We start from the raw sequence: 22,596 nt of genomic DNA on the forward strand, positions 1-22,596 counted from the left end.
GCAATGCAGGGGCAACTCTGTAGGCTGTCTCCCAGATTTGCTTGACTTGCTGGGTGATGATGTAATCTTCCCAAGTGCCCTGTGGTGAGATGTGTAAAGGGCTAATACTATCATGTCTTAATCCCATCACCCTGGAGCTGAAGGGGGAAGATCTTTGTTATGTAGAATAAACTGGCTCAGGCCTTAATGGCTTATTGACAAAGGTGGGGTGAGGGAGAGCTGAGTTTCTGTCTCCCATTTAGAGAAAATATTCTGTCCTTTTAATATTTCCTAAAATATTCCATTTGCTAGTAGAGGGGTGGGTTTTAACTTCCTACACTACTAATGAAAGAAGACTATGCTTTCTCTCTTGGTTTCTGGCTGCTTCTGCCTGTGACAAGCTGACTAGGAGGTGCTTGTAATAGGAAGAGATAGAGATTCTCATTCAATTTCATCTGTGTCTCACTTTGACCTCTAGGGAGTCCTTGCTTGTTTATTTATTTTTATTTAGATTTACAATACAATAGAAGAGTTGGAAGGGACCTTGGAGGTCTTCTAGTCCAACCCCCTGCCTAGGCAGGAAACCCTATATCATTTCAGACAAATGGCTATCCAACATCTTCTTAAAGACTTCCAGTGTTGGGGCATTCACAGGCAAGCTGTTCCACTGATTAATTGTTCTAACTGTCAGGAAATTCCTCCTCAGTTCTAAGTTGCTTCTCTCCTTGATTAGTTTCCACCCATTGCTTCTTGTTCTACCCTCAGGTGCTTTGGAGAATAGTTTGACTCCCTCTTCTTTGTGACAACCCCTGAGATATTGGAACATTGCTATCATGTCTCCCCTAGCCCTTCTTTCTATTAAAGTAGACATACCCAGTTCCTGCAACCGTTCTTCATGTTTTAGTCTCCAGTCCCCTAATCATCTTTGTTGCTCTCCTCTGCACACTTTCTAGAATCTCCACATCTTTTCTACCTCGTGGTGACCAAAACTGAATGCAGTATTCCAAGTGTGGCCTTACCAAGGCATTATAAAGTGGTATTAACACTTCATGTGATCCTCATTCTATCCCTCTGTTTATGCAGCCTAGAACTGTGTTGGCTTTTTTGGCAGCTGCTGCACACTGCTGGCTCATATTTAAATACATCTTATTTTATTTATATTTATATTTCCTATTTTTAAACCACTTATCTCCCTCAGAGAGTGGCTCTGCCTGGGTAGTGTATAGTGTAATCAATATATAAACAACATATTGAACTATTAATATTAATTTAAGATTTAAAATATTTAAGTTATAAAATCTAACATAAAATTTCAAAAAAGTAAACAATTTTAAGATGGGCATTTAGCAATAGGTAATACATACCAAAGGGATTGTCATGGGGCCAGTCATCCCATAATTGCATGGACATTTGTGCCCCCCAATGCAAGACTACACAGCCAAGATTTGACCCCCTTGCAGAAAGCCTGGAGAGTGGGAGTCCCCCTCATCTCTGGGAGCAAGATATTCCATAATGCAGAGGCAATGGCAGAGAAGGCTCTATTGATTGTTGATTGCAAAACTCTAGACTTAACTCAGAGCCCCTCCAAATGTTGCTGCTCTATTGTGATTTTAATGGGACAAAGAGACATTGTTAATATTAACTATTTAACTATTTTAGTTTTATTCATAGGGTCATTGCCACTGTCAACTTCAAATAGGTGCCATAACTTTGTTGTGTCAAACAACTGATCTGTCCAATATCCCCAATTCCTTTCTAATAGAAGTGTGGCAGTTAGAAAAATGTTCCTCCAAACCTAAAAAATACCACTCAGAAGGCCCAATGTTTCTAAATCTAGAGTAGGACTCTAGATTTATGGTTAAAATGTCAGTCTTCTGCAACCAGGTACTTCTACTTTTTGGATATATCAATTCCATGTCAGAATATTCTTTAAAAGTATGGGATGATCTGTCGATCAAAGTATGAAGAGATTTTCTGACCTCATCCAAGCATAATTTTCTGGACATTCTATGGATGACCACGACAATCAACTGATAGGCCCAAAATATTTCTGGATCAGAACCAATATACAGTATATATCAGTGATGGGATTCAGCCAGCGCGCACCTATTCGGGAGAACCGGTTGTTAATTTTCTAAGCAGCTTGGAGAACCGGTTGTTGGAAGAAATCTCCTTTTGTTTTTCCCCACTTTACAGGGCTAATCCTGTAAGGAAGGCAGGAAGGAAACATTCTGGTGTTGTTTCTAGCCCCATCTTGATTGCCCTGCTTACAGAAACTGCCTCTCTGGTTAACCCTTATTACATTGTAACAGCTAAGACGAATATATATATATATATATATATATATATATATATATATATATATATATATATATATATATATATATATATATATATATATATTATATAGTATTCTACAATTTTCCCCCTTGGAGTAAGTACAGAAGCATTAGAACAGAGATTGAATACTGTATTTCTACTTTGAGCAGGTTTATGCTCTGGAAACTGATCCTGTAACTAGAAGCCATATTTTTGTAATCAGCCCAGGACAAGAGGACTTACAACCCTGGATCCTCTTCCAAGGCAACGTTCATTTGCTAATTATCTCTGCCAGACAAAGACGAGTAGGTTGATTAACACCTTTGACCTGCATAGACCAGACCTTAACCCCCTGAACTCAGATTTTCCTGAAATAGTGCGTGTCACTATCAATGCAGCTGGAGTATATTTCTCATATGACAAGTGGACGAGGAAACCTTCTTATTACTCATTTATAAACACAGCAATTTTCAGGGCACTTCTAATTGTGGCAGCAGTTAATCAAAAGGGCACGATTGCAGGGAAAATCTGTCAGTAGATTTGGATTGTCAGGTGAATGTAGTTCACTTAAGTACGTTGATGTATCTTTATTTAGTTTCTCTCTTACTACAATCACCTGGTGTACACTTCACAGTGCTTAAGAACTCATCAACACATTAACTGCGGCATGAAGACGTCTTCCTATTTTGAAGGGCCATGCCCTCATGATGTCACTTCCACCTAATCTCCAGATTAGATGACGTAGCTTTTAGATATTCCATTGTTGAAGTGATAAATTTTCTTCTCATCCAAACACAAGTCATGCTATACAAGCAATTTACAATTCGGTGACAGACTACGAGGATGAGGTGATTGTGGACAGTGACCTGCTGTCAATCCTTTGAAGTACTCCAGACCAGAAGCACAAACCATGCACCAAGATCACCTTTACCATAAGATTACAGTAACAGAATTTGCATGATAGTTGTCTGGTCTGTGACTGTTCCTCTTGTCTCCCACGGTCATTTCTGCCTACCATGACATCTGCCTCACTCCTATTCGCTGTCTCAGTCTGTGTAATGGGCAGAAGGAATTACATTAAGAATCAGGAGGAGCTGCTATGGTAAAAAAAAAAAACCTGAGTCCAGGGCAGAACTAAGCTTAGAATAGGTCTCAAACAAGACCCTCCCTAGTTCTCACAAAGATAGTGGGAGGGGGGAAGAAAGCATATTCAGACTTTGAAGATTCCTATACCATACCGTTATAATAACAGTAGTATTGGCCTGCATGCCTTTGTTTTTCTAATCTGTTCTATATCAAAATGAAAGCATTTTTTGTTTTCAAACCTGAAGATTCAAACCATCAATTTTTTCTTCTTTTTCTTCTATATTTAAAGTAGGTATACTCTTACTCTTCACCAATCTGTTTGGAAAGGATCAGGAAATTTGGTCTGTTATCATCATAATTTCTTGTAATTAGAATCATAGGGCTGGAAAGGATCTTGGAGGTCTTCTGGTTCAATTGTCTGCCTGTAGCAGGAGACCTTATTCAATCTTGGATAAATGGCTGTTTAATCTTTTCTTGAAAATCTATAAAAATGGAGCATCCCAACTTCAGAAGGCGAGCTGTTCCATTGATTAATTGCTTTTACTGTCAGAAAATGTCTCCTTAGTTCCTTGTTGGATCTCTTTGGAGTGGTACTATCACTACTCATGATCTTGATGCTATTCTTTTGTTGATGCAGCCTAGGACTGTGTTAATTTTTGTGTGTGTGCGTGAGTTGCAGCACACTGATGGCTCATACTTAAGTAGTAGTCCAAGTGATCTATATGCCTCCTTTTCTTATAATTCTCTTTTAATCAGACACAAACTAGTGGCTTTACAAAACTAAATTTCACAATCACTCAAATAGAGGGCGGTCATCTAACAGCTCTTTTGTCTATTGTAAATTTAGGAATATGGCCACCATACTTTCCTTACAAATGTTGAGTCTGTGGGCCATCTGTTCTGACCTAGGCTTCCCAAGAGCATGATGCAAACTCCTTGTCCCAACAAAAACCCTTTTATTAATTTGCTGTGAATTCTGTTCATTCACATCCAACGAAGTCTTTCAAGGGAGGGTTTACAGTCACAGACCTTATCTGGCTTGGAGAGCTGCCAGGCTGATATCTGCAAAACTTGGCAAGGAGTCCTGGAGAGTGATGAACCAATTAAGAGAACTAATTGTCTCCTGCAAACTCCACTCCCCTTTCGCTCCTCTTTTATTTCCTCTGGGAGGGCCATTCATCGTCCACCTGTGGCCTTACTCCCAAATCGACCCGCTCTATAGCTGTTCCCTTCATCTGGCAACTCTGCTCATGCGCACACTGGGAACAGGCTCCAGCTGTTCATCTGATCTGAAGGCAGCTGAAAACTGCATACGGCTCTGGCCCCAGGACTGGCCCATGTTCCTCCCCAACCTCCTCACTGTCTGAATCTGCTGCCAGCTCCACTGGCCGCAGGCGGGCCACAACACCAGCTTATTTCCTCTAGTCCTTCTATTTCGAGACAAGAAGGTAATTATGTAGTCCGGGAGAAGCAGTGCTTTAAATCTCACGTGCTTTAAATCTCTCATACCTTTCATGGCCTATGAATGAGGTTATGGAGATGGGAAAGCATTTTCTGTTTAGATCTGATTGGATATTCCCTTTGGAACCTGAAGGAGATTTTTTATAATGGCTCCCCATGAACTAGTGTCTGCTTTAGTCATGATTAGGTCACATAGCATATTTATACTTATCACATCTCTGTCTACCTCTTTCTCGCCAGAATTAGGTCAGAGGAAGCAGAAGATGTAGCCAAATTAACACATTTGAACAATTCAGAAGCTGTTTTGAATCATAACCACTGCAAGAGCGAAAATAAGCAATGTTCAGACTGGAGGCAACTAATGAGAAAAGCAATGGTAAGAAAAGTGAGGGTTCCTTTAAAAGGTGCCATTTAAAGCAGGGGTTTTCTAACTTTTACAGACTTGTGGGGTGTTTTAAAAAAAAATTCCAGAAGGCAAAACTTTTGCACTAGAAAATTGGTTTTGTTTGAGTGCTCTCTGGTTCCTCAATGAACATTCCCCCTCCCCTGTAGTGTGTCATGGAACCCCTCAAAGTCTTGTGGACATTATGTTTCAGCAGAACAGTTATAAAAACCTTGATGTAAAGCACAATTCTTCTGAAAGACTGGCAAAAACAGCCAATGTGGTTTCATAAAGAAAGAGATCTTGCCAGGGGTGGGTTCTGGCAGGCACTACTGCCAGTTTGCTCATGGGTGTGCTGCGCACATGTGCAATAAAAAGTTCTGCGCATTGCAGAAGCAAAAAACAAGATGGCGGCATCTATGGCGCCGCCCGGAGAACCGGTTCAGGGGCATGGGAGGCCTGGGTCGCTGCCAGTTCCAGCAACCCAGGCCACCAAACCACTACTGATTCGTCTGAATTGGTCTGAACTGGTAGAAACCCACCACTGGATCTTGCAAAGGTAGATGGGACATTTTAAAATAGAGAGTTTAAAAGCACAACAAGTAATCCTAATAAGCAAAATGTGAATTCTGAAGAAGGCAATGTAGTTGTCCATTCAAATTTAACAAAGGCCTGAAAAGAAAAAGATACATATAAGAGCAATGTCTTCTTTTAAAAGACAACATACATTTAATCTGGCAATTCTGAAAAGCAGAATGAAGAACAGGTTTGGAATTGATAGAAATATCACATTTATTCTGAGTAAATTTAAATCTCAGGAGCCAGAAGACTTTCATCCTAGGATAATGAAGGAACTTACTGATGGGATTCAGCTGACCCCTTACATAATATACATATACTGTAAAGTGTCAACCAACAGGAAAATAATAAATGACTCTTATATTCAAAAAGAGAGGAAAGCGGGATCTAGGGAACTGTCATTCAGTCAGTTTAACACTGGTATCTGAAAATATTCTGGATCAAAACATAAAATGATTTATAAGCAATGTTGAGGTAAGCAAAAGATCTGTCAAAAACAAGTCTTGTCAAAAGAACTATTTAATTTTTTGCACAGTGCATCTTTGCACCAGTAGATTATAGGAATGCTGTAAACGTAATATACTCCGATTTCAGAAAAACATTAAAAAGAGAAATTCCATGTCTTTGTAATTAGCAAACTAATTAAATGTGAATTGAGTGGCATTACTGATAACTGACACATAGGTAGTCTGAAAAGCACATTAATGGTTCCTCATCAAATTGTAGAGAAATAGTGATGGTACCATGTGATTCAGTCCTGGTTTGTCTACTTTTCAGTAATTTTTATTAATATTTTGATTTGACTGAAGAAATGAAATGCTTATATATTTGCAGAGAATGCAAAGTGGATTGGATAGGCAATATCCTAGAAGGCAGAAATAAAATTCAAAATAATCTGGAAAGATTAGAAAAGTGGGATTAAAACAACAGAAATCAAATATACCGTGCATAAGATGGGAATCACTTGGCTTGGTAATTTTAATTGTGAAAAGGATTTTTGAGTACTGGATTAGTAGCAGTTCCATTTGGCTGTCAAAAAGGCAAATTCATTAAAAATAAGTATAGTCTAAATCATGTTGGTGTATTAAATCCATTTTTTGGTTTCATAGTTACAGGACTCAAGACAAACTGAAATAAGTTCAGAGAATGTAGTAAGAATGATCAGCGTGTACAGTAGCAACTAAAAGCTTTGACTGGCAATTACATAAACTGGAACTCTTTAATCTTGAGAAAATTGAAGTGGTATATGATAGCATTCTTCAAATAATTGAAAGGAGGTCACTTTAAAGAAGGCCAAATTCTTTATTAGCTTAGTAGGTAGAGCACGAAACAATATATTTATGATAAAAGAATTGCATATGCCAAATTAATATTGGAAAATTTACAATAGTAAATTTGATTGTGTAAATAATTACCCCAAAAGATGGAGGACTCAATGAGTGTTTAAACAGAAGCTATAAATCCTTCTGTCAGGGATTCTTTGAATGCCTATACTGGAGTTTAAATGGTCTCTTCTGATTCCATGATTCAATTCCATAATATGGTACTAACCTTGATTCTTCCTGGATAGGATACTTCCATTTACCTTCCATATGAAACCCTCAGAAATATACTAAATTGTTTTTTGCAACCAATAGGCATCATTCAGAATTTGATTTGTGTACATTGATGCAAAGAATGAGAAGCAGCAGCAATGACCTTATATGCGCAGCACATCTTTCTCTCTGGGATTTGTTTATTCATCTGGTGAAAGCTGTTTCAAACTCAGTGTTGTCATGTCTCATTGTGAAAAGGCATATCAAATTTCAAAGGCATTGCAGACTGGCTTCCAAATGAAATAAATGATGTAGTTTTTCTTGGAGAATATTACATATTAGAATTATGGACGTAAGAGCAAAAGGGGAAAAATTGTTTATAATGTACCGAAGTATTCTAAGTAATTAATGACTTTCAAGCCCCACACATTCATCAGTGAAAAGTTCCTAATTAATCATGTTTATACAGTTAATTAATTTTCATGTTTTCTACTTTCTCTAAGATGGAGTGCCTATCTATGACTCTCCAGAAATTGCCAAGCTGTAACTCAAAGTGGACTCACCTAGTAAGTTGTAGTTCAGCTATGTTTATCTATCTATCATCCACCCATCTATCCACCCATCCATCCATTAACGCATTTATATAACCAACCAACAATAAGAGACTCTGAGCAGCTTATAAAATTTAAAATATCTATCATATAATAAAACTCCACAAAATAACTCATCCTTGGCAGTTTTCTCCTTCACAAAAACATGTACTGCAACAAAAGGGAGTTTTGACTCTTATATAAATTAATGGAATGGACTTGTAATAACTAGATACAGTATTATTTTTGTCAGTGGCATCTAATCGAAACCATATTTGGCTGAAGAGTGGCCGAAATAAAACTCTCAATAAATATATAATAATAGTTTCCAGAACAGTTGGCTGTAAATAAAATAAGAAAGCATTTATGCTGTTACACCAAATTGCAATTGTTTAAACTCACTCAATCTTCAGAGTTTAATGGATTCAATATTTTACGTATTCTACTACACAGTATATGAAAAGTTTCATAACCATTAAACACTGCTGAGGCTGTTATGCACAAATGTGAAGTTTACTGGCTAATAAACAGATATCCAAGAATGTCTGGTCCTAGTCTTAACATGGATCCTGATTTGTGTTTGTCTTCTTCAACTTCATCCTATTTTTCACTGAAGCGCTGCTTTATGAAGATGCGGCATCATTTACCGGGTTACCAAGGAGGGAAATGGTGGTTGCCAGGTGATGAGTCACCACTGCCATAGTAAGCCTTAGTTATTCCCTGCAAATTAATTGTAATGCCCCAGTTTTGTCACTGGGACAATAATGGAGAAAGGACATTCGGGAAGGGTCCTGTTATGTGAGGAATATAGCCTGAAAAAATTGTTTAGTTGATTATGTAGTACTCTGCCAAATGTTTGTGCTATCAAAATTCAAGTCTTGTATTACTCAATTAGCACCTTGATTATGTATATGAGATAAAATAGGGCCTTTATCTTCTCTATCTTCTAACTGGAACTTTGAGGTGATTTCTGTCCTAAAGACTAAACCCCCATACCCAATCCTACTTTAAATTGAGATTTAGAAAGAAAGTAGCAGCAGGTAAGTTTGGATAGCCATACCATAGGGGCTTACACCTATCTTATCTAATCTGGTTATTGATAGTATGTTTATGGGAAAATGAACTAGTTCAGGTGAGTACATGAGATCAGTCAGAATGATCACAGCAGCCTAATTAAAAGTAAATACCAACGCAACTGAAATATTAGTAAAATGACTCTTCTAGACCAGTGTTTCTCAACCTTGGCCACTTGAAGATGTCCGGACATCAACTCCCAGAATTCCCCAGCCAGCATTCACTGGCTGGGGAATTCTGGGAGTTAGTTAACGTCCGAACATCTTCAAGTGGCCAAGGTTGAGAAACACTGGTCTAGACTATCTCCTCTAAACTGGAAATAAAATTTTAAGAGGCAAGAGGTCAGTTATATGGAATAACATGCTGTTATTTGTGCCATGTACTACAAAAGGAACAAAAGGATAAAATGATACGAAGAACCAAGAAGCTACAGTTATAACTAGTTACTGTGCTTTCACAGATGCCTATACTTTTATTTTATACATCCCTGAGCACAAACAAAACTGATTTAGCCTAAAATTTGACAAATTAGACTCACGGACCATTGTAATATTCTGCAATAGGTCCCAAACTATAGGTCCCAAATTTTGTAGTAATTTTGTCCCTTGTGCATCCCAACATCTCCCATCATGGTACATGATTTGTACAAGCAATTTTGGTGACTTTTTAATGATTTATCTTTAGCTCTAATGATCCCCAACTATGGAGCATTTGTGGAACACTCTTAAAGAAAATATTGTAAGGGTTGTGTCCCTGTCAGTATCTCAAGCTGTAGCTTAATGTCCCAAAACTTCTGATGGTCTAGAACAAAATCCTTGTTGAAATTTTAAAGCTGAGCTGCCCTAATTTTTTCTTAATAAAATATTCTGGAAATACGGGGTACCTAGTGCTCTCTGAACTTGGTTGTTTTCTTGCAGATGTTTCATTACTAAAGTAGGTCACATCAGTGTTAGTAGGGAGTGGAGTTTGTTCCCATTTTATATTCAAGGGGTTTGCCCTGACAGGTCAAGGAAACAACAAAGCTACCAGAGCATCTGGGACCCCACAGTTCAACCCTGAGCTACAAATATTCTCTTCTATCAGTATTCTGGAAATGCCTATTGTTTTCTCCAATTTTATTTTATTTTTATATCCAATGCCACAGTAATTTAAGGCAAGGAATGAAGAATGTGTCCACCTGACATTCTCATCCTTTTTAAATCATATATTTCCAAAAATCTATAAATCTTTAAAAAATGCAATGAGACCTCCTCTTGGAAGTCTGACTAACTGATATCTCAAATGGGAGATCCAAAATAGTCTTCAGAGCAAAACAAAATAACCCAACCGAACAGATATGTTATAGCTTAATGCTACGTATGAACTAAGCTAGAATCTGGTACTGAATCAGCTTAAAATGTGATATTCTTGAAACAGAATCATTACCATGAATAAAGCTTTTCTTATTCACACACACACACACACACACAAAGACACTCACACACACACACACCTGTAAACTGACTGCTTATCATCTAAACCTCTCCACATAACACATTTGATGAGTTAATACTAAACATTCACAATTCCCTTGGAATAACTGTAAATGGAATTATAGGGCTGCTGGATTCAAGGTCCAAAGCAGTCAGAAAGCACTCAACGGCAGCTTCATTTTTGCCCTGAGCATGAAGGACTTCTCCAAGGCTGTTCCAGGCTTTGTGGCTGGTACTCTGTATCTGGACTGCATCCTGAAGAACCTTCTGAGCCAAATCTCTTCGCCCAAGCTTGTTGAGTACCAGTCCCTGCCAAAGGAAAAGTAACTCAGTGTTAATCACAACAAAACTTAATTGTTTGATGGATAAAAACAGGAGAATAAGAAGATACTGAGGCAGGCTAATATTCCGTATTGTCAAAGTCTCTGTCAGAGTAGCAGTATCTATGTAGACTTGCAAAAATCTTGACAACCACTAGATGGCAGTGAAGTAACATAAGAAACTATAATTACTGTGGTTGCCCAGAATTTTGCTGGCAAATTATGGTAGCTCTTTCTTGGATTTCACCCAGAATCTTTTTCAGACTGATTTGGCGAGTCCAGGAACTAAACCTGGATGCTATGAGCTATACTACCAAGCTATATATAGCCTTTGTTCTCAAATACAGAGTCCAAGTGTAATTATAAGTTATTCCGAATGATTTCCTTAAACAAAAGCAGCGTATCCTTTAACTTGTAGCCTGATATTTTTTCCTTCGTTAGTGAGCTCCAATTCCTCAATTTTCATTCCAATTCTCCCTTGATACTTTTAAGAACTCTCGGTTCAGCAATGGAATGTCTAGAAATGCTGAAAAATTCTCCAGTCATTTCACCACGTCTTGGTACTTGATGTTGATTTGGGCCATAAGAACACAGATGGTGCATTGGACAAAAAGTGTCTTATAGGAACATCCCCCAAGCTTATGGAACATTTTGCTTTTGGAACATTCACAGCAGTGAAAAGCATTGCATTGTTGTACTCTTGAGACTGAAATATATTCTAGCTCTGAAGAATAAAACCAGTATTCCCCAACCCAGTAGCTTCCAGGTGCATTAAGAAAAACCAATGCCAAGATTATTATCTTCCATAATGTATTATAACAAGCATTCCCACAATGTATATGAGGAAACTGATGCATAGACTTGTGAAGGTTGATACACAGGTTTGATTTCAACACTTGAAGGCCTTGACTGACAGAAAGATACCAAAATACCAAAGTCTCTCTTAGGTTGACCAAGAGAAAGACAACTTCTTTTTTGTTATCATCTTTATCTTTTAACAAAACAAAATATTCTGAATTCTAAAGAGTTTCCCCTTACTCTTGTACTACAACTGCTCTTAGCCTAGGCCAGGACTGTCAAACTCATGGCCCGTGGGCCAGATGCGTCACCCGCTGGCCATGTCCACAGCCAGTTGAGCGAAGGGGGAAAAGTCATAATGCATCACTTGACACCTCTGTGATGACATGAGTTTGACACCCCTGTCCTAGACCAAGCTGGCAGTAGTGATGGTTCTGCCCACTGCCAACGATGCCAGATGCTGGTTCTAGCCCAGTTGCTGTGAGTTGGATAACTTGTCTGTCAAAGATGTTTACTTCCAATAGATTTGGAATAATCATGAACAACAATTCATCGCACTGTATTTATACAGGTAGTCCTCAACTTATGATGGTTCATTTAGTGACAGTTCAAATTTACAACACACTGAAAAAAGTGACCATTAATGCCCATTTTTCACACTTACAACCTTTGTAGTCTCCCCATGATCATGAGATCAAAATTCAGATGCTTGGCAATTGGTTCATACTTACGACCGTTGCTGTGTCTCAAGGGCACATGACCACCTTTTGCAACCTTTTGACAAGCAAAATCAATGGGGAAGTCAAATTCACTTAACAACGGTATTACTAACTTATCGACTGCAGTGATTCATTATCAACTAGGGCAAGAAAGGTCATAAAATGGGGCAAAACTCACTTAACAAATGCCTCACTTAGCAACAGGAATTTTGGGCTCAATTGTGGCTGTTAAGGACTACTTATATAGGAAACAACAAGCGTGACTACAGATTGTAGCATTTATATGCTACTAAAATACTCCGCTTTGTCTGTAATTTTCAATTGGGCAAAACGATGCATCACTTAAAGAATGCGTCCAAAGTCTGGACTTTTTGCTCCTCTGGGACCGAAATTGAGAAAGTTGTGACTGCCAAGCTGCCACAGACAGTAGTGGCTGCATGATCATCATTTCCAATGTTCCCTGCCAACTTTCCACATGGAACCTCAATGGGGAAGCTCGTGAGAAGTTGGAAGTTGCACCCACTGCTTTTTTGTCTGTCTCATGTCATTCTGTTCTGCAGTTTAATCTGCAGGAAACATCTCTGGAATAATTAGTCAATGGGTCACTGATTGTCTAGTTAACAATAAAATGAAGGAACAAGTAAAAACCAGAACAAATCTGGGTCTTTCTCAAGGTGCCTAGGAAAAATGAAGTTTACAGCGGGGGTGTCAAACTAGATTTCTTCGAGGGCTGGATCAGCATTGTAGTCTCCTCCACAGGCTGGGGGGGGGTAGGGGGGGGAGACAGGACAGACGCCTGCTGCAGCACCCTGCCAGCCAAAATAGACCATGTGAAGGCTCTGTGGGGCCTCCGGGTGGCCCGTTTTTGGCTGGCAAAGTGCTGTTGAAGGCTGGGGAGGCCAAAAACGGGCCATGGGCCAGTCTTTTGATATTTCAAGGCTGGCCCCATGGGCCTGTGGACCTTGATTTGACACCCGTTGTCTATAGGTAGTCCTTGATTTACAACAGTTTAGTGACCATTCAAAGTTACAATGGCATTGAAAAAGGTGACTTATAATTGTTTTTACAATTATGGCCGTTGCAGCATCCCCATGGTCACATGATCAGATACTTGGCAACTAATTCATGACAGTTGCAGTGTCCCAGGATATGTGATCACCTTTTGAGTCATGCAAAATCAACGGGGAAGCCAGATTCACAATAGCTGGGTGATAACCTAACAACTGCAGTATTCACTTAACAAGGGTGGCAAGAAAAGTCGCAAAAATGGGGCAAAACTCACTTAACTGTCTCACTTAGCAACAGAAACGTTGGACTCAATTGTGGTCATAAGTCAAATACTACTTCTACTTTATAATGGAGGTCATGTTCGACCCCTCAAACACCTCTTCTTATTTTTTCTCTTTGTGTGTGTCATTGCTTTTTTCCATATTTTACTTTTGTTAAGGAAAAATGAGGAAGAGGGGCTCAACAGACGATTTCAAAACAAAGAAAGTTCAGGACGCACGTCGTCATGAATTTTGGTCCCAAGCCAGTCACATTCCCTTGAAGTGGGAGTGGGCACGCCAAGGGGATGATCCTGCCCATAGATCCAGCTGCTCTGAGATTCAGAAATGGGGTGGGAGAGGGGTGCCAGCTGCTATGCTACGGATGAGGAGTCAGGCAGCATTACATTGGTACTTCCTTCATCTCACCCAATGCTTCTTCAAGCGGAGGCTGACATGGGAGGGGACATTTATATGAAAAAGCAACAGCCTCAGATCTGTCTGGATTGGATGAAGAATCACAGTCTCAGGACAACTCCCACCCCACCTCAAAAAAAAAAAAAAAAGAGCTATGTATTTTTGACTCTGGAAAGCTAGTATGACACACAGCACTGAACGCTCTGTTTCCCTGAAGAAATCTCCCCTTGAGAGCTGCGAAGCTCTGGCAGAATTTTACATCTCCCTACAGAGTCTGGCAAGTGGTAAACAATGCCTCCATGTTATTGCTGTGTATAGTCCAGCTGGGATCTGCCCACGATGCAGAATGGAAAGGTGTGTGTGTGTGTGTGTGTGGAGGGAGCAACAAGAATATTCATGCATCCTCCTGCAGAAGGCAATTTATATTTTTAGTTGGTCTCTCTCTCTCTCTCTCTCTCTCTCTCTCTCTCTCTCTCTCTCTCTCTCTCTCTCTCTCTCTCTCTCTCTCTCTCTCTCTCTCTCTCTCTCTCTCTCTCTCTCTCTCTCTCTCTCTCTCTCTCGTAGGTTTCCTAATGAAAGTTCAGTTTCTCAGTTTCCATAGAAACACTTCTTGTTAAGGTGCATGAATAATTTCATAAAATCTGCAGAGATTGAGGGAACATTAGAAACGTGTGTGTGTGTGTGTGTAATAACCGCACCACCCTATTGCCATTTCAAGAGAAAGTAAAACTGCTATTCCCTTTTGTTTTGGTAAATGAAGTATTTTCCTCAAATCAATATAGAAATCAAAATCAGTCATGAGGCTTTTGAAAACCCTGGGGCTTTTAAGATTTTTTTTCTTTCCACATCTTTTCACTCAATTATATGTCAGGGTAAGAAAGAATTTCCCACTGTTGGTAAAAGCATAAGAACCCTGCTCGGTGGATGAGACAAAAAGGCCCATCTAATTTGGCATTCTGATCTCAGAAACATCCCATAATAAGGACAAGCACCCTTTTCCACTGCTGACTATACCAGGCACAGAGAGATGTGTTGCCTCTAAACTTGAAGCATCTGTTTAAATCTGAATACCACCTCTATCTATTTCCCTTTATAGCTCCCTAAACCAACAGGATCACAAATGTCATAAACAAATTAGATCTCTGTATGAAAAATGTATTTTTTAAAACCCAGATAATGCTATTTTCTACTTGTTAATCACATGCAGGGCTGGTTCTAGGCCTAAGCAACCTACGCAGTGTCCAATCTAGGCAGTGTGCCAAATTTTAGGGGGCACTAAAATTAAACAGACTTCCAAGATACTCAATATGCATATAAAATCTGATAATCTTTGCCTATTGCTTTAGAATTTTTACGCTTTTCAAAAACACCCACAAGGCCATTTGAGTGGTCGTGAACAATCACTAACCAGGCATTGCAAGTCATGAAAAAGAAATTATGTTTACATTTATGGACTTCAGGAAGCTGATAATATTACTGAAGCGAAACAAAAGTCTGACGGGAAGATCCTAAGTGAACGGATTGTGGGACTATTTATTTATCAAAGTTATACTTGGAAAAGTGAAAACAGCACACATTGTATGCCAGAACACCCGCTCGAGGGTTAAATATAATTTTGCAGAATAGTTGCCATATGACAGCAATGTAATTAGAATTTCTGTGATTCACTGTAAATAGGTTGAAAATATCCGAGGAAAAAAACACATTGTCCAGAGCTGAAAATCTTAAGTATACACTTCAAAGACTCAAAGAAAATAAAAGAAAGAAGATTGTTTTTTTGAAATTCCTAATAAAATTGGAAGATGAGCCAAAGCATAGGAAGTGTCAGAATATGACTACGCCGAAGATGCCAAAAAAGGTAAGAACCAGCCCTAAGCCCATGGAGTTGTCCTGGCAACAAGTTGCCACAGATGACCCCAAATTCCATGTTGTCTACTTTTCAGTGATATACAAATGGATGCCCTAGTTTTAAATAAACAAAGGCTAGAAAGCTTCAGTATCAGAAAAGTTTCCTTCTCATTTTGTTTGATCTTATAAAATGCTGTGAAAAACTCACAGTCTTGTATATTTAATTTGCAATTTATTTTCCTGCGCATTTTATTGAACTACTATTCTACAGAATGGTACAATGGATCTACATGCTAACGAATGCTGGATGCTTTATTTATTTATTTTTATTTATGGTCATGCAGCCGGCATGACTAAATGGCGACGGCGCATGGAGCGCTGTTACCTTCCCACCAAAGGTGGTTCCTATTTTTCTACTTGCATTTTTACAGAAGCTGGGACAAGTAACGTGACCCCGTTACGTGGCGCTAGGGATTCGAACCGCCGAACTTTCTGAGCTCACCATCTTAGCCACTGAGCCACCACGTACCTAATGCATCAATGTGATAACACAAAAGATGGATGAGTGGAAAGCAGAGAGCAAGAGGTGGGGAAGTGGAATCTGCCATCAATCCACCAGCCTCCTCCAGTGTGGAATTCTCCCATTTGATCCCCAAGCCAAAGCTCTTTTTCCTTTGTTCCTCTCTGACAACGATCATTTGCACCTCTTTGGTAATATTTATCGTTTCTTATTTAATTGAGCATTTCAGTGCTATTTCAAAGGCATGGTAAGATACTGAAAGTGAATACAGCATTTCAAATCAAAGAGCTTCAAACTATTCATTAATCAGTATTAACTGCATGGCAACCAATGGAAATAAAATGTCAACAAAGCAGTATGAGAGAATGCCATCCACTTACAGAGAGCTTTCTGAAACAGTTTTCTGATGCTTGAGGAGAGGCAGCAGTGAAGTAGTGGAATGTCTTTATCTAAGGAAAGGCTTTTTAGATTTTTGGCACCACTGACTCAAAAAAAAAACACGCTCAACATCTTTCCTCCTTCTATTCCTCAAACAGTAATTAATGCAGTGTCTTTGAGGAAGGTTTTTTAAAGCAAGAAATATTAATCCTAAATATATCTGAAAGGCTATTTGAACCTTTCTGAGAACAGCCTGTCAAGAGCGAAATATGAAATGACATCCTACACATGAATGTAATTATATTTGTCTTTTATATTATAAAAATGTAAATGTATCGGAACATTCTAGAACACTTTCTCAAGTCCCTGATCTAATTACCTTGGGAAAAATGAAACATCTTTATCTTGGAAGGTTGGGAATTACGTTTATTATCATATTGGTGAGGAGTTTGGACTAAAGAAAAGCTGACATAATAAAATATTATAAATGTAATAAAAAAATAAATGCCAAAGGTTATACAAGGTTTGAATAAAACGTAAGCCTCCAGGTCCTTAATATTAGTTTAAAGAGGGATCCTTTAATAAATGAAATCTGAAAATAATCCTAGAAAGAAGCTCTTTCATTGTCTGTATTTACTTCTCCGCATAATAAATATAATTTACTACAAACTTCTACTAATGATGGACAAGCTTCCTAAAGTTTTCGTTTAAAAAAAGCCTTGTCTCTTCAACCCTTTCACTGAATCAAGCCAACGCCCAAGAAGAATTGAAAGTTGCCAACAAAAGTCATGCTACAAGAATGTAGGAGAGGAATCCTTAAATTTTGAAAAAAGGTGAAAGTCATATGGCAACAAGACTGGACTATTTATTGTATGGGGTGAGATGGTGAGATCCAACTCCACAATTGCCTCTGGGTGACTTGTCAGATGTGAGATATAGCTTGTGGCAAATGTTCCTTCTTGTGAATGCTGGTGAGTCATTGTTTCAAAGGTTGAATGCTCCATTGTAATGTTATGACTTCATAGTGGAGCCAGGTTCAAGGAAATCCATGTAAATAACATCATTTGCATATCCCCAAATTGTAATTATGGCTTTTCCTGGTGAAACCTGACTTTTGAAGGTTTTTTTATTTTTACTCCATGGATAAAGCTATGCCGAGCTGTCAGAATGTCATGAAAAATTCCTCTCCTACATTCTTATAGCATGAGTATTGTTGGCAAATTTCAATTCTTGAATTCCATCTCTGCTATCTGCTTGTGAGGAACCCGTCTTGCACAAACTTTCTAATATTGAAGAACATCAACAATGTGACTTGCATGTTCCTGTGAAATTCCAAGCTTGACAGCAATGTCCCTTTGAGGGATCTGCTGATTGTCCTTAATGAGTTCATCTATCTTTCTTATGTGAATCCTGTCAATTGCCACCACAGATAGGCCCCTTTGTTCTTCATCCTACTAGTCAGCACATCACAGTTCATCATATTTACATTTCTTGACTATGCAAAGAACATAGTATTTACATCAACTTCTTAATCCACTATAAAAAATATACATTCACCATCGTCACCATTAAAATATCCATTTAAACCATTTAAATTTTAGTTCCAGGAACTTTTTCAGTCAAAAATTTAATCATGGAACATTGCTTAAAGGGCACTGATGAGTATTCACAGCAAGCTTCCATTGCATCACAACTTTTTCTGTTAAGAGCTTCTCACCACAAAAAGTAGGAGGACAAAGGCTAAAGAAGATATCAGACCTTCTAGCATGTCAATACTGCCAATTGTTGGCAAATTTGAACGTTAGAGACATTACTCTTCATTCAACCCTTATGTAAGATGCCATAGATGTGTTCCTACAAATGAAAGAGACAGTGATGACCATCTCTTTTAAATTGTGAGGAGTGTTATAATCCACTGGTTTTCCTATCAGTATCAGTATCAGTTCTAATTCTAGAAAGCCTTAAGATAAGATCCTTTCTGAAATCATTCCTCCCAGGCCTTAAGAGGGTATATCAAACTTGTTATTGTTTTCATTGTTTTGCTGTCTTCTTCTGGACCCTATCCAGTGGTGGATTACAACTGGTATGCCTCGGTACGGGCATACCGGTGCCTGCCAGGGGCACCGCATACCATTCCAGTACAGTGCTCTGGAGGGCCCACCCATCCGCCCCTGCTCCTTACTGGTATTTGAGCTCTTCGGGGCTTCTGTGCATGCGCACAGAGCATACAGCACCTGCGCGATGCTCCATCAAGCAGCTGGAGGTGTCGCAGAGCATCGCAGACAGTAAGTATGCATGTGCATGCTGTGCATGTGTGCATGCGTGCTACGCACATTCATGTGGTGGAAGCCTGGCCCCAGTGCAACTAACCCTAACCCCGCCACTGGGTAGGGTCCGGAACCCACCACTGACCCAATCATATGGCCAACAAGAGAGGGCAAGAACTATACAGGCTACCGTTGGTACTCTTTTTCATTCTCCTGATCATCTTTATTTTCTCACAGAGGTCAGAGCACCAGAGGCTTCAGGGTTTGGCAATAGCTAAGTAGTTAATCTGGGTCTTGGGACATCTCCATATTGACTCATAATACTGGCCCAGGTTCTTATAACCTGGGATGTAGGATGCATGCAGATGTGAATCGTTTACAATATTTTTCCAAGACTTGGAGAAATCCATCTCCCTCATTATACCTGTTAATTATACTCCTGTGGCCCAAAGGCAGAGGAGAGACATTCCCCAGCAGAAACATTTATTTTTGATCTTTTCTTCGGATCAGAGTATCAGAAGATCTAAAGGCTGAACAGAAAAATGTAAAAGAAGCAAGAGGAAAGAAGGGAGTTAAATGTTTTACTAACAGGTTTAGACTTAGTGAGACCCAGATTTTTCCCCCCACTGCTTATTCTAAGAATCTAAGAAAACGTTCTATCTATAGCACAAAAGCTATGGACGAAAACCTGACATTCCCGCTGTCTTTCACCAAGTCAACAGACTGGCTGTTAATGTGTTTCACCTTAAACATGATCAAACATTTACTGGTAAAAAAGGCAGGCCCTTAAATATCCTTTCAGAAACTGGGAGGCCCTGATGTCTTTGTAGGGAGGCCTCAGATAAACTCAAGAGTAGAAACTTAGGGCAAGTCGGGCAAGGGGTAGAAGAGAAAAATAAATTGGATATATTTTCTTTCTTCTATTCTTTCTTCCAAACTTACTCAAAGCATAACAGCAGGCTGCATGGAACACTTTGCAGGCGGTAATGCTTTCACTGAGACCTAAAAGGAAATGGAAAAGCAAGCAGCAGATGCTTTGTCCCAGTATTTAAAATGCACCAGGCACAGTGTTTTCTTGATTCCCCCCCCCTAACCAGGTCAAGGCTGCAACTCCAGCAGACACTATTTGCAAGAGAAGAGCATGATGCCATAATCCACCCACATTAAATACTTGAACAAAGGCCCAAATAGCTGTCTCTTCTGCAGATCACATTTTACAAGTTTATATATATATAATCATGGATAAGCTGTACTCATTCAGTTTGGCCAGCAGGTTTCCACAAGATACCTTAGTTTTAGGGAAATGAATTTCTTCCCAGGAAAGCTGGCTGGTAGACAACCACAGAAATATAATCAGCACTACTGGTTTCCTGGCAAGGTTTTTCAGAAGTGGTTTGACATTGTCTCCTTCCTAGAACTGAGAGAAAGTGACTGGCCCTAGTCACCCAGCTGGCTTCATGCCCAATCAAGGCTAGAATGGTGCAAATCTTATCAACCAATTTGTGTGATATATGAGAAAAAAATCAATTAGATTGCTTCTAGATCACGGGTCCCAAACTCCCAGTCTGTGGATTGAACTGGTCTGTGATCCTTTGGGAACTTGACAACTTAAGTGGCAGGTGAGTGAGCAAAACTCTATTTGCACAAGTGGCAGGTACACGTGGGAATCATCTCTCTCCCCCCCCCCCCCGGTCGGTCCATGGAGCATGAAAGGTTGGGGACTGCTGTTCGAGATAAAACAAGATGATCTCATGTTTAATTTCTGGCATTTCCAAAGAACAGATAGCAAATGAAAGGTGTTTGCCTGTGAACTTATAGAGTTCCCATTGATCAGAGAAGTCCAAGATCATGTTACTATCTTATGCTGGAAATATACAGTATTTGTATTTTTGACAATATGTGGTTTTCTCACAAAATGAGGTCTGGTCAATTATTAAAGACAGATTTAATAGAAAATGGTACTGCCTCCTGGTGGTTGGTGTAGCTACTAGTTCTCCAGTCCAGAGTATTCCTTGTCCATTATGGGGCTTAACTGTATAGGATGCTGGAATTTGGTACTTTGATTTTCAGTGTGTCAATATTTTTATCATCACTATTACCACTATTATCTATAACAAAGTTGTGATAAACTAGAGGGAAACTTATTATCACACTGTTTATCTCAACAGTACCTAACACTAGGATATTATATGGGTCTCTCTCAGAAGTGGGTTCTGCTGGTTCGGCCTCTATCAGCTGAACCACTAGTAGCGGTGGTTGGAGACTCCGCCTGCCTGCCTGGACGCTTCTGCACATGCCCAGAAGCATCACGTGCGCGCCCAAACCGATAGTGAAAAAATTACCAACCCACTTCTGGTGTCTCTCTCTCTCCCTCTCTCTCTCCCTCCCTCCCTCTCTCTCTTACACACACACACACACACACACACACACACACATACACACACACACACACACACACATCACTCATAGCCTCCCAACTTTACACTGTTCAGAAGTGGCTACTCCTGATGGTTTATATTCTGCAGTTATTCATTATGTCACCTGTGCAAAATAAAGCTAACCACATGAGGCGAAGGAACTTATTTTCTTGCAACTTTCTAGTCTTATTTCTTTCATATATAATTAATAACAACTGCCATATAATGTACAGTCAGACAGATCCTTAGGACCAACCTTTCTACTGTAGCTAGTATTAGAAAATGCAGAAGAATGTAAGCAAGAATGTTTAAGCCTCCAGACCTATTTCTCCAAACTCTAGGAGCAGACTTTTAACCTTCTCTAACCTGAAGTGTTTCATAAATCATAACCTTGAATGAATCACAAGATATTACTGTATTATAAATGGCTTTATGGTATTGTTTATTACACAGTTAAAAGAGAAAGAATGAGAGTGGGAAAATATAATTTTATAACTAAGACAGAGAATTTAAATTTCCTTATAAATATTAAAGATACCTTGCTTGGGTGAATACAAAACAGTCTAAAGCATTTTGATGTTAGAGAGCTGCAGCATAAATTTATTTACCTATTTACAGTAGAGTATACAGGTGTGTATTTCCCTTGTCTGGGGTTCAGTGAATTTGTTGGTGGTTTACAACAAAGAATCAAGACAATACCTGTGTGCAGTTTTCTACAAAATTACAAATGATGAATGTCATATCACATACATATCAATCTCTCCAAAACTGTAATATCAAGCAAAGATCTGGATCGGTGACCACTACTGGCCAAATACCATCACTGATCAAATGACAGAACTGATCAAATGTCACATTCTAGACCTACAATTTGCAACATCTCAGTCACTGTATAGTAAAATAGAATTACATCCTTAAGTGTCATTTGTTGTGTGTAGAAAATTAAGAAGTGTTCAAACATTGAACAGGGCATGTATATACACATAGTCCTCTGGGTACAGCTAAAATGAACACATCATGCTGTGAAGGCAAAGGCTACTATAATTCAGTTAAACATTCACAGAATATGTGATTGTTTTATGTAAATAGCATTAATGTCTAACATAATGGAGCAATTTTATCCAATCCTCTTGGCATAATACAGGATGTACGAAATATGGGGTTATATTT

At 39.0% G+C, this 22,596-nt stretch overlaps 2 protein-coding genes across 2 annotated transcripts in view; one reads left to right on the plus strand and one right to left on the minus strand.

The window, feature by feature from the left end:
• Positions 1–7,966, plus strand: part of STPG4 (sperm-tail PG-rich repeat containing 4) — a 57,945-nt gene extending 49,979 nt beyond the window's left edge. Inside the window, exons 5-6 of the transcript XR_015696932.1 lie at positions 5,086–5,221; positions 7,845–7,966. The gene's annotated coding sequence lies outside the window, so the exon portion shown is untranslated. The remainder of the gene's footprint in view (positions 1–5,085; positions 5,222–7,844) is intronic.
• A 2,500-nt stretch (positions 7,967–10,466) lies between these two features.
• Positions 10,467–22,596, minus strand: part of TTC7A (tetratricopeptide repeat domain 7A) — a 156,986-nt gene continuing 144,856 nt past the window's right edge. The window contains exon 20 of the mRNA XM_087717674.1: positions 10,467–10,786. Coding sequence (XP_087573800.1) covers positions 10,565–10,786 — 222 coding nt within the window. The 3' untranslated portion in view covers positions 10,467–10,564. The remainder of the gene's footprint in view (positions 10,787–22,596) is intronic.

Source organism: Thamnophis sirtalis, unplaced genomic scaffold, assembly GCF_051295495.1.
Source record: "Thamnophis sirtalis isolate CommonGarterSnake01/CBP01778 unplaced genomic scaffold, rThaSir2_p1.2 scaffold_6, whole genome shotgun sequence".
In the NCBI taxonomy this organism is placed as follows: domain Eukaryota; kingdom Metazoa; phylum Chordata; class Lepidosauria; order Squamata; family Natricidae; genus Thamnophis; species Thamnophis sirtalis.